Genomic DNA, 15,218 nt, shown 5'->3' with positions numbered 1-15,218 from the left:
CTCATCTATCCCTAGTTTTCTCATTGACCACTAGATAAGGGAGGGGGAACCCTGTCAAAGGCTTTCTCCATGTCAACAAAAGCCAGGTACAGAAGTTTATCTTTGGCTAGGTGTTTCTCCTGCAGCTGTCTTACCAGAAATATAGCATCAGTGGTGATTTTTCCTGGAATGAACCCAAACTGCATCTCATCTAAACTGATTCTTCCCTAATTTGTTGGGCTATGACCGTCTCCGTGACTTTCATTACCTGGTCCAACAACTTGATACCTCTGTAGTTGTTTGTGTCTAGGGTGTCACCTTTACCTTTGTAGCAGTTGACTATGGTGCTGCTACACCATTCATTGGGTATGACTCCTTCGTGTATTACCTGATTAACTATACGGGTCATTAGGCTATAGCCAACACAGTTAGATATTTTGAGCATCTCTGCAGTGATTCCTGATGGGCCGGGGGCTTTTCCTGTCTTCATACTCTTGATCGCTTTGTGATGTCATATCTTTGAAACTGAGGTGATAGTCATCTTCAAATTACACAAATTAATAGTGACTGTAGTATAGTAGCTGCCTAATTTTTTTCAGGTTCTAAGAAAGAAAACCGTTTTTGGCCATATTTTAAATATTAATGTAAAGCCCATTTTGTTATATGTTTATTATATGATTGATTTTTTAAGTGTTTTCAGAACTACCTAAACCCAAAACTACAAGCTACAGGAACTTGAGTTTTGACACATTTGTAGTAGGTATGAAGGTAAATAATCATGGGACATGACAGTATTTCCATAAAATTTTAACAGACGATTAAAAATGGCTATGTAAGTTGGATTTTCCCCCATTATTTTATCACCATAGCTTTGGACATGATGGGGAGGGGAAGCTTGAAAAAAATTTTGGAATATATGATTTAATTTGTAGACTGGTTTTGGCCAATCTTTCTTGAACTAGGCACTTAAAAAGCAATTGGAGATAAAGCAATTATAATAGGAATAAAAATGAAAATATTTTGAGACAAAAAGGTAAGTGATTTAAGAGAAATTTAGCTGCTGTTTCTAGCACATCCCATAATGACCTGGTAAGACACTAGAAACAGCAGCTAAATCTCCTTTAAAGCACAAACCTTTTCCCCCTCAAGATATTTTCATAACTTTTTTCTCCTGCCACAAAGACTTACTTCTCTTATTGCTTTTTAAGTGCCTGGTGCCAAAACATTTGGCCCAAATCAGTTCAGGGCAGCAGGAAGGGGTGGGTTAAATAAATCAAAAATTTTTGAAAATTTTGTTTTATAAAAAGCTTCCTGTCTTCCTTTCTAAGGCTATGGTGATAAAAAAAAAACAGGGAAAATCCCCATCAAAATGGAGAAAATCCAACAAATCCTACAAATAATTACATGAAATTACAGCTATCACAAGCATTTCAGGTATATTCAGGCATGGTTATACTGTGATCCATTGTCTATAGGGAGTTCAGTTTTGATACACTGGTATGGGGTACAAAACTGAATCTTTCTAAGTTTGGAGTTTTACAATAAATTTAATAAGTATCCTTGAATAGATCTCTAGAAGGGATGACACACAAAACTTGACCATACAAAACCCCATTTTTTGTACATCATTTTCATGACAAAATACCTATTTTCCTTGGGAAATTATATATCATTTGAAAGTTCTGGATATGAACTTTGTTCTCATATAGTTTTAATCAAAATCTAACACTTTCATAAGATGTCAGTGAACCTCAAATACTCTGGTATTTCCACTCGTTCACAAAGTTTATCCAGTAATTTCTTTGACTGCTAAATGGTAGCCCTCAATCTAGTTCAGTGCATTTGAGCGCTATAACTTAAGTTGTGTTGATAATCATACATGCAGGCAGAGGAATTTTTTAGATTTATTTCAATATAAATCTCAATGGTGGTACACCAAATAATTGTTACGAAATATAAAGTGAAAATCAGCACTTGTGAAAATGTAAGCATTATGAAAAAACATCCAACTGTATTCAAAATTGTGGAAAAAATTTTTAAAACATCACATCAGATTTTAATAGCCAACAAAATAATATTCACTGCACAATATAATTTTTATTGATGAAAACAGACCAATATTTCTCTAAGAAATATGAAATTCACTCATACAAGAATATGTAAGAGATAAAATTCATATATTGCTCAGTACAAAGCAATAAGGAATAAACATCAATATGACAATTACCTGCTAATTTTGGACTCTAGAGGCCCTATTTAACTGAATTTAGTGCAAATTCTTGGAGAAATATGTTGACTTACCAATTAATTTGTCCATTTCTTGAAATTCTGGATCAAAATTGATATTTGAATCCTTGAATTTGTTTTGTGCATGACCTTTTGCTGAGTGGGAAGCCATCAGTTTGACAAGTAGCGTCAATATGTGCTAATCATATACAAAAAGCATCAGTATACCACCTTCGTTTTTTCACTTTGTGCTTTTTTGCCCTACCTTGGTCAGAATCAGCAATCTTCATGATGATTTAGCAAAAAATTTTTCTAATGGTCTAAAACTCTTGAAGAAATTATGTTCTTTTCTAAGTGAAAATTAACAATAAAATTTTCACTTTTATATTTCATAACGATTATCTGATTTTTATATCAAAATAAAGCTCAAACATTCATTTATGTGTGTATATAATTTTTAACTAAACTCGAGTTATAGTGCTCGAGCACATTGAACTAGAACAAGAGCTACTGTTTAGCAGATAAAAAAAAAGACAAACATGGAAAATGCATGAAAAGACCAGGATGTTTGAGGGACCCTAACATGATATGTAACTGTTGCATATATGAGAAGTTCACATCCAAAGCTTTCAAATGATATATAATTTTTCATACAAAAATTTATTTATGTTCAAACTGTGCTTGTCTCCATTGTACAGCACTCTATAGGGATACCTAATATTGATACATTATTATAACTAATCTGCTGACAAGGAAGGGATGAGAAAAAGGGCAATGATATGTGGGTGGGTAGTTCGAAAGAGTGAGCGGATATGTAACACATGAGGAGAGTAAGAGATGTATGGAGGTTGAGAAGGACAGATCATTTGCTAACACAAAATGATGATCAATGTAAAATGTGAGTGACAAAGAGCAATATTAGGGATGAAGGCTAGACTAAAAGTGAAGTGGTTCCAGGCAATGAGAAAGAGAACTGGTATCATAGAAAAAGATGTTGAAATAGGCAATTTAATTACTACAGTCACAGAATACTATAGTTAAAAGTTGTTAGTGAATGAGAGATGATAAGCAGTGAGGAATACTTGAGGAAGAAATTGAATGAGGGCTTAGTTGTCTGTATGTCTATGTCTATATACACCCATACATATGCATACATACATTGTGCTTCTGGAATCTCAAGTTTCACCAAGATATCACTCAGGTAAGACATGTTCTGTAAAACCTGATTAACTATATTGGTGACTAGACTATACCCTACTCTGCTAGATATTTGAAGCATCTTGGAAGTAATTCCTGATTGACTAGAGGTTTTCCCAGTCTTCATATCTTAAACTGCTTTATCTATCATACTACATGCATTTTCAAAAAATTCTATATTGAAAATAATACTAAAGGAGATTGTAACAAAGGACAAAATTTTTATGATTATCGTAATTATTATTATCATTACAATAACATTATCCTTGTCATTATCAGTATCAGTTTTAATGACAGCAAGATAAACAAAGTATGAATGATTCAAGACACCAGAATGTCATCACCTGTTTTAATTGGTTTGTGCTTCTCATGAGCACACACGAAAGCACCAAGTCTTTGGTATTTTTTTTTAAATATAAGAGTTGAGAGTGTGTAAGTAAAATTTATTTATTAGTACATATTTCAATGTCCAATGATAAGATGAATGTGATTTAGATGTATGATGTTAATACCACTTCTTCCACACACACACGTGTGTGTATGTATATATATATATACCGGAGTAAGCACATAAAATGTGCAACAAGGTGGAAAAAAGAGTACTCAAATACCAGATGTTGAGTAATATGCTTTATTTAAAAGCAGCAGAAATATAACAAAAGACTGAGTTTCACGTTCCCGTTCATCGGACAGTTTTGTTAGAAATGGAAAGGAATAACAATGCAATCAAAAGTAATATAAAATTTGAAACACACAGATCTGTTTGAGTGGTCGTTTCAAATAACGGTCATGGATGCGTAATGAACAAAACAAATGAATTTAATATAGATTCATCCTATTTTTTAAAAAAATATTGAAGAAAACCTTAAATAGAAAAATGGGCGAGAAAAATCAAATAAAGTATAAATTGAATAATAAAAATTAATACAATAATATAATGTATAAAAGTAAGTACTTGTACATCGACTACGCGCGTTTCATGGCTGAATTAGGACTATATAAAATCATATAAGAAAACCATATCCAAGTTCATTAGAATGGAAAAATGAGTTTACTCCCAAAAGCAGTCACTCTTCAGGTCAAACACCTAAAAGATCTAAAAACCTAAAAGTTTAACTTACCTCATAATATGTTAAAGAATAAAAAATATATATAAAGAAACAAACCTGTAATGTAATCCCTAAGTTAAAGACATTAATATTATTATTAAAAGTTACGAGCTAAAAATATTCAAATATAACTTTTAATAATAATATTAATGTCTTTTAGGTTTGTTTCTTTATATATATTTTTTATTCATTATTTTTATTCCTTATCATATTATGAGGTAAGTTAAACTGATGCACAGCAATAATTAAAGAGAAAATTAGCAAAAGAAAATGAATTAGCATTATTTATGTATCCACTATTCCATGTTGGTATTGGTTGGTTTAGTCACAAGTCTTTGTTGGTATCTTTCCAAGGCTTAGCATCCTATATCAGCGTTAACCACTTCTACTCACATCTTTTTCAAACATCCTCTTTAAAAAGTTCCTATGTATATCATTGTGAAGGCTCATGGCTCAGTGGTTAGAGCGTCAAGCTTACGATCGCGAGGTTGAGTTCGAATCCCGGACCGGGCTGCGTGTTGTGTTCTTGAGCAAGACCAGTATGCATGGGCGACTGCTGGTCTTCCATGGAAAACCAACCTTGCCTGGACTTGTGCCTCAGAGGGTAACTTTCTAGGTGCAATCCCATGGTCAGTCATGACCGAAGGGGATCTCAGCATGTATATCATTTGACATTTTCACCCAACAGTCATTCTTTAAGCATATCACACATTCATACCTTCAGAGTTTTCTCTCTTGTACACAACAGCAGATAACTCTGATGCCCTATCATTTATGCACACTAACATTATATACCCAGTAGAGTATGCTTGTTTCATTTCTTTTCAGTCTTTGCATATTCTCCATGTTCAGTGTCCTTGGCTTACTACCATATAATACTGCACTTCATACATAAGCATCATACAGACAATCAAACAAACAGAGAGAGAAGCCTCTGTTGTAAACAGGTAATAGTTCCTTGAACATTTTCCACCTTGTCTTTATCTGGTTACTATGCTTTCATCACATCAATCTCCTCTGTTGATTAGGTTATTTGGCAGAAGCTGTCAACTAATTCTAATGAGCCTTCATGGCAACTGAGAAAATCAAGTATTCTAAGTGCTAGGTACTCCTGTGCATTTCTCTTACATATAAATTCCCCTCTCTCAACATACCCAAGATCTCACATCACTTGTGTACTCATAGTTTGCTAAATTGACCTTAAAGCCTCTCAATTCTAAACCCTCCTTCCATGTTTAGAACTTTCCTTCATTGGCTTGCGTAGATATAAGAACTAGGTTATCAATATACAGAAGTTCTAATGGACAGACTCTTAAACTCTTCCACTATAGTTTGGAGAACAATAATAAATAGAAGGGTGATTAAAACCTGATGAACACTTATCTGCACACTAAATACCTCATTGTAAGCACTGCCAACTTTCACAACAATCCTTGTATGGCTCTCACAAAACATTCTGTTCCCATTTTCTAAGAAACCACTGGATTACAGAGCATGAACCCTCTCAAAAAAAATGCTAGGTATAATGACTTCTTGGCTATAAACTTCTCTTGCAATTACCTTGCTAAGAAGTGAGCATTAGAAGCATCACATGCCACACAACTGCAACTCCATCTCATCTAAGCTAGTTCTCTGACTGGGATAACACCTTATGCACTATCTGATCAACAATATAAGTAAACAGGGAAAATCCTCCTTCACTAGGTGTTTCCAGCATTATGGTGACTACCTTGGTGATCTAATTAATTGCTCTGTCTTAATATTCTTAATCACATATTTTACAACATAGCATAAATAGCCTTATTGTTCTCTACACAGCTGAAAATTGAGAAAAAAGCTATTGGGGTTGCCTGTCAATATAACTAGCAAATAACAAAAAAGACTTACCACTGGTATTATAGCACTGGCAACATCAGGAAATTTAACGCTGCATTGATGCAGAGTACGCACCAGTAACTGTCGGTATTTCCCAGTATCTTCATACTCAACATTATTTGTCTTTACAACCTCCTTTTTTAAAATCAAAACCATCTGGAACAGAAGAGAAATAAAATAAGTGGAAACATTTTCAATTTTCTTGATGTAGATGTGCATTAGTATTACCAAAAAGGTTCTCTCTCTCTTTCCCTATATACATATGTGTATGTATTATATGCATACACACACATTTATATTATATATCATCATTATCAATTTATATTCACTGTCATTGCTGGCATAAAATGGAAAATTTGACAGAACTTATATTCCATTTATCTGTTATTGATTATACTTGTGCCACACTAAGAGTTCTCCTATTAATCAGATCATTGGTAAATAATTGAAATTGAGAATTACCTAACAACAGTAGCAAATTCTGTGTAATTGGCATCTATGATGATGGATTATTTCCCTGTTTGCTGTCTGTGATTCTTCTAGCCAATCACTGGTGTTCTACATAATGTGCATTGATTCTTAATGAATCCTTTTAACTGAACTATGTGTGTGTGTGTGTGTGTGTGTGTGTGTGTGTGTGTGTGTGTGTGTATATATATATATATATATATATATATAAAAGCATACATACATACATTTAACAGATGGGCTGTTTCACAACCACATAATTTCAAATTCAGTTCCATTGCACCTTGGGCAACTGTCTACTGCTATAGTCTCGGCTGACCAATGCCTTATAAATGAAAATAGTACACAGAAACTATACAAAGCCCATTCTCATTCTCACTCTGTCTCTGTCTCTCTTTCTTTCTGAGTTTGTCTGTTTATTTACATTTGCACTTCTCAAAAAATTACAGGATTATAAGTGATGATATTGTTGTCATTTCCTCTTTCAGAGGGAATGGCTGGCTCTACACCTTAAAAAAATATGCAGGATATGACTGCTTATGGATGAGCAGGCAAGAAGGCATGCAGACAGACAGGCAGGCCCAAGAATAACTATGTGGTTAACAACTTCACAAGCAGATGGTGTCAAGTTCACTCCTACTGCACAATATCTTGAACAAATATCTTATGTATGGTGAACCAATAACTTGTGAGTAAATTTGGTATTTGGTAGACAAAACTGTATGAAGTCCATCAAGAGTGTGTATGTGTGTGTGTGTGAATATTTACTTCCTGCACATTGCAAAAAAGAAAAAAATGTGAACTACGAACAATGAAGTGTGTCACATATCCTTGTCAATGAACTGTCCACTAGCTCTACACTTACAAAAACATACAGAATACAAAATCTCTTACATGAAAAACAATGTTTCAATAATATGTATTCATCTGATCTTTGCTAACAAGGAAAAATAGACACAAGACAAATAAGAAAAGATGAATCATCTCCACAACAAATCTATTCCCATCCCTGCTATCATACTTTAACAACTGAAAGTTTACACAATGCCACGACCCTCTCTAAAATTCTCCCTCTCATTTGAGGGACTCCTTCATCCTCTAAGTTACAATGTGACCTCACTAGAGCTGTTTCCATGAACAAAGCAACCACTAGACTCTATAAAATAGATGATATTAGGAGATGTATCCAGCTGCAGATACTATGCCAAAACTGAGACACTGAAGTAAGACATGATCCTCCAAACTATTGGAACCTATTGGAATCAAATCATCCAGCCCATAACAGCATGGAAAGCAGATATGAAATGACAATGATGTGAATAAGTAGTGCTTCTCAAAATAACCAGTGGAAGATTTTTGTATGGGTACTGTGGTGAAAGGTAGGAGTATGAGTGGTGATACATTAGCTAAATAGTTTTTAAGATTTTGACTCCTGTTTAAATACTAACATTAAAGGGATTTAAATGTAATATTTTCAGAAACTATTTGTTTACTTCATTCATAGCAATAGCAATAACCACACTAAACATAACATCAACAATAATAACAGTCTTTAAATTGTGAATTAGTCAATAAAACTAAATGCATATCATGTAAGCTTATAGTAGTCAGCTACAGCAGTGTGGTGCAGTGGCAAAAAGTCATGCAAATCAAATTTATTGGTATCCAGCAATAAATTATTCAGGCATGATATTGCAAATACCAATATTTAAAAGGAGGAGGTGGTAAGTGAGGTGGCAGGATCATTAGCATGCCGGGCAAAATGCTTAGTGACATTTTGTCTATCTCTATGTTCTGAGTTCAAATTCCACTAAGGTTGACTTTGCCTTTTATCCTTTTATAGTTAATAAAATAAGTACCAGTTGAGCACTAGAGCTGACGTAATCAACTTACGCCTTCCTTTAAATTGCTGGTCTTGTGCCAAAATTTCAAACCAATATTTAAAAGGAGGTGGGTGTTGAATGAGGACATTGAAAAAGTCTAATAAAAGAAAAAGGGCAATAGTTAAAGTTTGGGTGACAGCAGCAGCGTCAGTGTTCAAGTTAAAGAAATAACAAACTACTGCCTCTTTTTTAACAACTATTCCTCTCTGTGTGCGTGTGTGTGTGTGTGCATGTGCATACACATACGAACATATGTGCGCATGCATTTGTGTTACCTAGTTTTGATGTCATGCTCTAAGTGTAAAAAAATGTCACTAGCTGCTGTGGCAATATACATTCATGCATATAGTAAGTAAAGACCCCCTTTGGTCATGAATGACCATGGAAAGTTACTCCCTGAGGCACAAGTCCAAGCAAAATTTTTATTTAAGGCCACCAGTCACCCATGCATACCAACCTCCCCTCTTCATACCACCAATGTTATCTAAGGGAAATGTTATCTAAGGGAAAGGTAAAGTTCGATACAACTTGGCACTAGTGTCATCACAACTCATTCCTACAGTTGAGCTAACTGGAGCAACATGAAATAAGGTGTCTTGCTCAAGAACACAACACAACCTGGTTCAGAAATCAAACTTACTACCTCATGATTGTGAGCCCAACACTCTAACCACTGAGCCATGCACCTTTCCACATTTATGCATGCACACATATAGAAATACACATCTATTCACATACAAATAAATGCATATGCACACACACACATACACCTATAACTATACATTCATGCATGTATACAAGTGATCTATTAGTGGGAATGGTAAATAGCTTTTAATTTTTGTCAGTTGAGCATCTTGCAATTTTCTGAAGGAGTGCATAACATGTGCTTCTGATTTTTCCTGTGGCAGCCAAATTATATGCAATGATTTCTTGGTGGTGAAACAAGATACAGTTATTTCTTGGTTTTATTATATAAGCTGGGCAGAACACACTAACAGATTTTGATGATAAGTTTTGGACAAGATTGGATAGAATGGACTATTCTGACATAACAAAAGAATGAAACAACACAACTCAAAATTTACATTCTTGTCCAGATGGAATCCTGGTTTCCTAAGTTGTGGAGAGGTCTATGTAAGAACAGCACTATCTTCATAGTATATAATTTTAGCAAAGTAGAAATGGAAAGATATATATAAAAGATTATTAAATTTTTTTTTTATTTCAGACTATCTATAGCCATTGAAAATTGTGTAGTGAATTTTCTAAGCATAACACTTAAGTACTGGTTTCTATGAACCATATCATAAGCCTAATCAAAATCTAAGGTATATCAAAAAATAAAAATCAAATTATCCACATTGAATTATAAAAAGAATAGTAAATAATGTGTCCAATACAAGGCTGTCTGTGAATGAAGTAATATTCAACTTACATGCAGATTATTATAATGCAACATTAGCTAGTACAGGATATACTGAATATATTAAATATATTCCTAAGAAGCAAATTACCAAAGATCTCAATCATTTGTCATCGCCTCCATGAGACCCAACATCCAAATACTGTACTTCACCACCCCATCCCATGTCTTCCTGGGTCTACCTCTTCTACAGGTTCCCTCCACACTTAGTGATTGGCACTTCTACTTTATTATACTGAGGTGCATCTCTATTGTGCAATATAACTGGTATGTATATACAATTATATGTGTACAAGTGGGTACAACTATGGTGCTGATGTATTTATCGTTATTTACTGACTAGCATACCTGTGCCATCAAAAAATGCTGACAGTTTTATCAATGATGGGAAATGGCACATCAATACAATGGGAGAAACCAGTGATAAATGCCAGCAATCTAGTAAATATATGTACATACACAGAATTGAAGCAACTGAAGCACTTGAAGAATCAGATACAATTGTAATGTCTGGGTTGAAAATATTGGTCACATAATGCGTGTGTGTGCACATATATACAGGGTAATTGTAAAGTAACTACCTATTTTAAAATACTTATAAATAATTAATTGCAATTGTTTTCTCAAATTCTTTGTTTCGTTTTTTGAAGTATGAGAATTTAATCCGTAATCATATTGCTCGTCATTCATGAATGGCTGAATGCCCACTTCCTCAGGAGATGGATGGGTCATCGTGGTCTACATGAGTGGCCAGCCAGGAGTCTTGACTTAATACCCTGTGACTTCGTTCTTTGGAGTTGGTTAAAAGAACAAGTCTATTGTATTAAACCAAAGACTTTGGAAGAAGTTGAAGAGCAAATACAAGAAATTATGTCTTCTTCCATCCCACAAGAGTTTCTGATGAAATCAGTTGACACAATTCCTGGACAACTCAAGAAGCTGGTGGCAACATCTGAAGCCCATACCAAATTTTAAATAAAACCTCATACTAAAAGCTTTCCTCTCATATCCATTTCTTTGTAAAAATTACAATTAATAAATAATTTATAAGTATTTTAAAATAGGGGGTTACTTTTCAATTATCCTGTGTATATATACATATATATATATCATCAGTAAATCATAAATCAAAAAAAGAAGTATACTCTAAGTTATAGAGTAATAGAGTATATAAATAAAAATAGATATGGCTGGTATATGGGGTTACCCTGGGTTTCACGTCCATAAAGCAATCAGCTTTACGTTTCTTCAGACCCTAAACCCGTTGACCTATGGCCCCTCTAGAAAATGGAGGAAGAAAAGACCTCATTACTATGTCAACAAAAAGGGATTGTCACCCTTTGATCACAATCTGTAATTGATCCTGTTGGCTGGTGGATCCCAGGACACTAGCAAGAATTTCGTGAAGTGTAAGCAGGGTTCAACAACTTCTGTCCTGGAGTTAAGGATGTTCCCAGGGTCAAGGGAGTCCTTTAATATCCTTGTCCATTTGGTTATGCACAGTTTACAATGCTTGGTCCCATTAATGTAAGGACCTGATTTTTCTAGGATCTTCCATGATATTATGTGTGGAGTTCCTTCGTCTTTCAGCCACCAAATATGTTTGGCTAAGGATGAAGTGTATCTCCTCTCTGGGATCCTGAAATAGGATCTGTGGTCAGAGAGGTGTTACTTGAATGTGTTCCTGGAACATCTGATGTATCTTTGTGTGTGTTGGTGATGCTGTATCTGTTGATGGTTTTGCTGCTGCTACCGCTGTTGCTGGTGCTGTTGGCATCGTTAAAGCTGGTGTTGGTGGTGGTGGTGGTGCTGTGGGTGGTATTATAACCATCGTCATTGGTGTTGCTGGAGCTGTTATTGGTGCTATTGTAGTGGCTGATGTTGTCGATGTTGTTATTGTTATCATTGGCTGCTGCTATTTTTGTTCGGGTTGCTGCCATCACAGTTGGTTCTGCCATTCCTGCTACTGTAGTTGTCACTAGGGAAGTTGCTGCTGTTGCTACTAGTATTAGCTACTACCTCAGCTTCATAGATGACTCCCTTGTTTTCACAATGGTTTCCTACTGGGCATCTGTTGTAGTCTCTGCATGAGCATCCCACCTCCACTTGTGGCATAGGGGCATTAACTAGAATGCTCTTAATATTGGGGACACAGCTAAAAGAGAACCTTAGGTTGTGTCTGAAAATGCGTCTGTACCTGTGATCGTGTGAAGTGTTTATCTACTAGCCTAACGATTATCCTACCTACATACGTTTTTATGTTAAGGGAGAAGTGGGGGGCACTCCAAATGATATTACTGCGGCACTTCCTTCTGTGGGTGTTAGTGCCTAGTATGTAGATGTGGTCTCTAAATTCAAATAGAAATAGCAGCACCACCACCATCACCAATGATAACAATAATAACAACAACATCAGCTATCATGATGGCACCAATAACAGCTTCAGCAACACTAACGATGACTATATCACCCACAGCGCCACCATCAATGATGTCCCCTATGCCAGCATTAATGGCACAGGTGCCAGCACCAACACCAATGCCAGCTTTAATGACACCAGTACCAATGCCAACAGCAGTAGCAGCAGCATCAACAACAACAGATACAGCATTACCAACACCCACACATGAATATACATCAGATGTTCCAGGAACACATTCAAGCAGTGCATCTCCAACCCCAAATCCTCTTTCAGGATCCCGGAGAGGAGATACACTACAGCCTTAGCAGCCATGTATGGTGGCTGAAAGACGAAGGAACTCCACACGTAATATCATGGAAGATCCTACATCAATGGGACCAAGCATTGTAAACTCCCTTGATCCGGAAAACATCCTTAACTTCAGGACTGAAGTTTTTGGACCCTGCTTGCACTTCAGGAAATTCCTGCTGGCATCCTGGGATCCACCAGCCAACAAAGTCAACTGCAAATAGCAACAATCCCTTGTTGTTGATATGTAGTAACAAGATCTTTTCTTCCTCCATTTTCTAAAGTGGCCACTTGCTACAGAGGTCATAGGCCAATGGGTTTAGGGTCTAAAGACAGAAGTCAGGCAATTTAAGCCAACAGTGCCCTCTCTGAAGAAATTCCAATTTTAAGTGGCATCCCCCAGGGAACTGTCTTGGGAACATTACTGTTTATAACAGCTCTTAGACATGCCCATGGTCACTCAGGCAGCCACTGTCACTAGTTGCACTAATGATACAAAATTATCAGAGGCAATAAAAAAATTCAGATTGTGTAGCAAGCTTATAGCAAGACCTGAATACGATATACATGTGTGCTGAACTAAACAACATGCACTTTAATGTGAGAAAATTTCAAGCACTGCACTATCAGTTCACAAATGCACTGAAGTCTGCATATACAGAACCCAAAAGTGCTGCAATCCCAGAATCACAGGCAGTGGGAGACTTGGGGATCAGTGTGTACAATGATGCATCATTTCATATAAACATTACCAAGATGGCAGCAAAGTGCCAACAGGTAGAGTGGATACTAAGGTCTTTCAAGACAAGAGACACATGCAGATAAACCCAACTGAATTCTACAATATTGCAGCCCTACAGACAAAGAAACATTTGAGGGAGGACATTCGGCAAAAGCAACCAGATCTGCGGAGCATGAAGAACTGGATTCTTCACAACAATGCACCATCACCAAGCTCTCCTCATTTGTGAGTTTCTTGCAAAAAACAACAGGGTATCGTTTCCTTACCTGTCCTATTCACCAGATTTAGCACTTGCAGACTTGCATCTCTTCCTCAAGATGAAAATGCAACTCAAAGGTCTCCATTTCAACACCATTGTTAAGATCAAGAGTGAATTGCAGAAGGTCCTCGAAAATGACTTCCAGGCCAGATTCCAAAAGTAGCAGGAATGCTGGGACTGGTGTATTGCTGCATAAAGTGACTACTTTGAAGGAGATGACGTCAAGACTTAGGTAAATAAGTTATTTTTTATTAAGCATAACTAGTCCTGGAACTTTTTGATTTAACCCCATAGATAGAATGTCAAACCAGTTTTGTTTGTGGAGATCTTTATGGATTGATTTCCATTCTGCTTTATTAAAATTCGAATTGGATATAGCTTGAGTTCTCCTGATAGGGTAGACACCAGCAGTCCGCTTAGGACCAAACATTGTTAGTTCAACAATGTTGTGGTCTGAGAGTGCAGTTGGTGTCACCTTCACATTATGGATAAGGTCCACATTCTTTGTGAAGCAGAGGTCCAAGATGTTGTTTCACTTGGTTGACTTCATTATCACTTGTTCCATGAATAGCATACGAGAAAGTTCAAGTTATGACTTTACATGCTTTTGTTCATGTAGTGACATCACAGAAAAGATGTGGCCTTCAGGCCATTTAATATTTGGGAGGTTAAAGTCACCCAGGAGGAGTATATTGATGTGTTGATCTGGGTTTGTCAATACCTCTTCTATGTGTTTAAGGTCATCCTCAGATTTACCATCACATTTTGTGTGTTTGCTTACATTTTTTTATATCAATGAAATCAGTAAAATATGCTATCCTTTATTTAGAAAAGGAAATAAGGGCTTGTATCAGAAAGGGCAAACATGGAAAAATGGACTAAAATGAAAGAAACCAATGAATGTGTGTGTGTGTATATATATATATATCCTCCTCATCATCATCGTCGTCGTTTAACATCCGCTTTCCATGCTAGCATGGGTTGGAGGATTTGACTGAGGACTGGTGAAACCAGATGGCTACACCAGGCTCCAATCTGATTTGGCAGAGTTTCTACAGGTGGATGCCCTTCCTAATGCCAACCATTCAAAGAGTGTAGAGGGTGCTTTTACGTGCCACCGCCACGAAGGCCAGTCAGGCGGTACTGGCAACGGCCACGCTCAAAATGGTGTATTTTATGTGCCACCCGCACAAGAGCCAGTCTAGGGGCACTGGCAACGATCTCGCTCGAAAGTCCTTACACATGCCGTGGGCACAAGTACCAGAAAGGCGACGCTGGGCACAGGTGCCATCACAATTTCGCTTTCACTTGCCCCAATAAGTCTTCGCAAGCTGAGTTTTGTGTCCC

General features: G+C 36.3%; 1 protein-coding gene across 1 annotated transcript in view; it reads right to left on the bottom strand.

The window, feature by feature from the left end:
- Window positions 1-15,218, bottom strand: part of LOC106880484 (coatomer subunit beta) — a 191,565-nt gene that overhangs the window by 113,968 nt on the left and 62,379 nt on the right. Inside the window, exon 9 of the mRNA XM_014930433.2 lies at window positions 6,399-6,542. Coding sequence (XP_014785919.1) covers window positions 6,399-6,542 — 144 coding nt within the window. The remainder of the gene's footprint in view (window positions 1-6,398; window positions 6,543-15,218) is intronic.

The sequence above is a fragment of the Octopus bimaculoides genome, chromosome 18, assembly GCF_001194135.2.
Source record: "Octopus bimaculoides isolate UCB-OBI-ISO-001 chromosome 18, ASM119413v2, whole genome shotgun sequence".
In the NCBI taxonomy this organism is placed as follows: Eukaryota; Metazoa; Mollusca; class Cephalopoda; order Octopoda; family Octopodidae; genus Octopus; species Octopus bimaculoides.
Note: the sequence above shows the minus strand (reverse complement) of the source record. Positions and strands in the feature narration are given on the sequence as shown.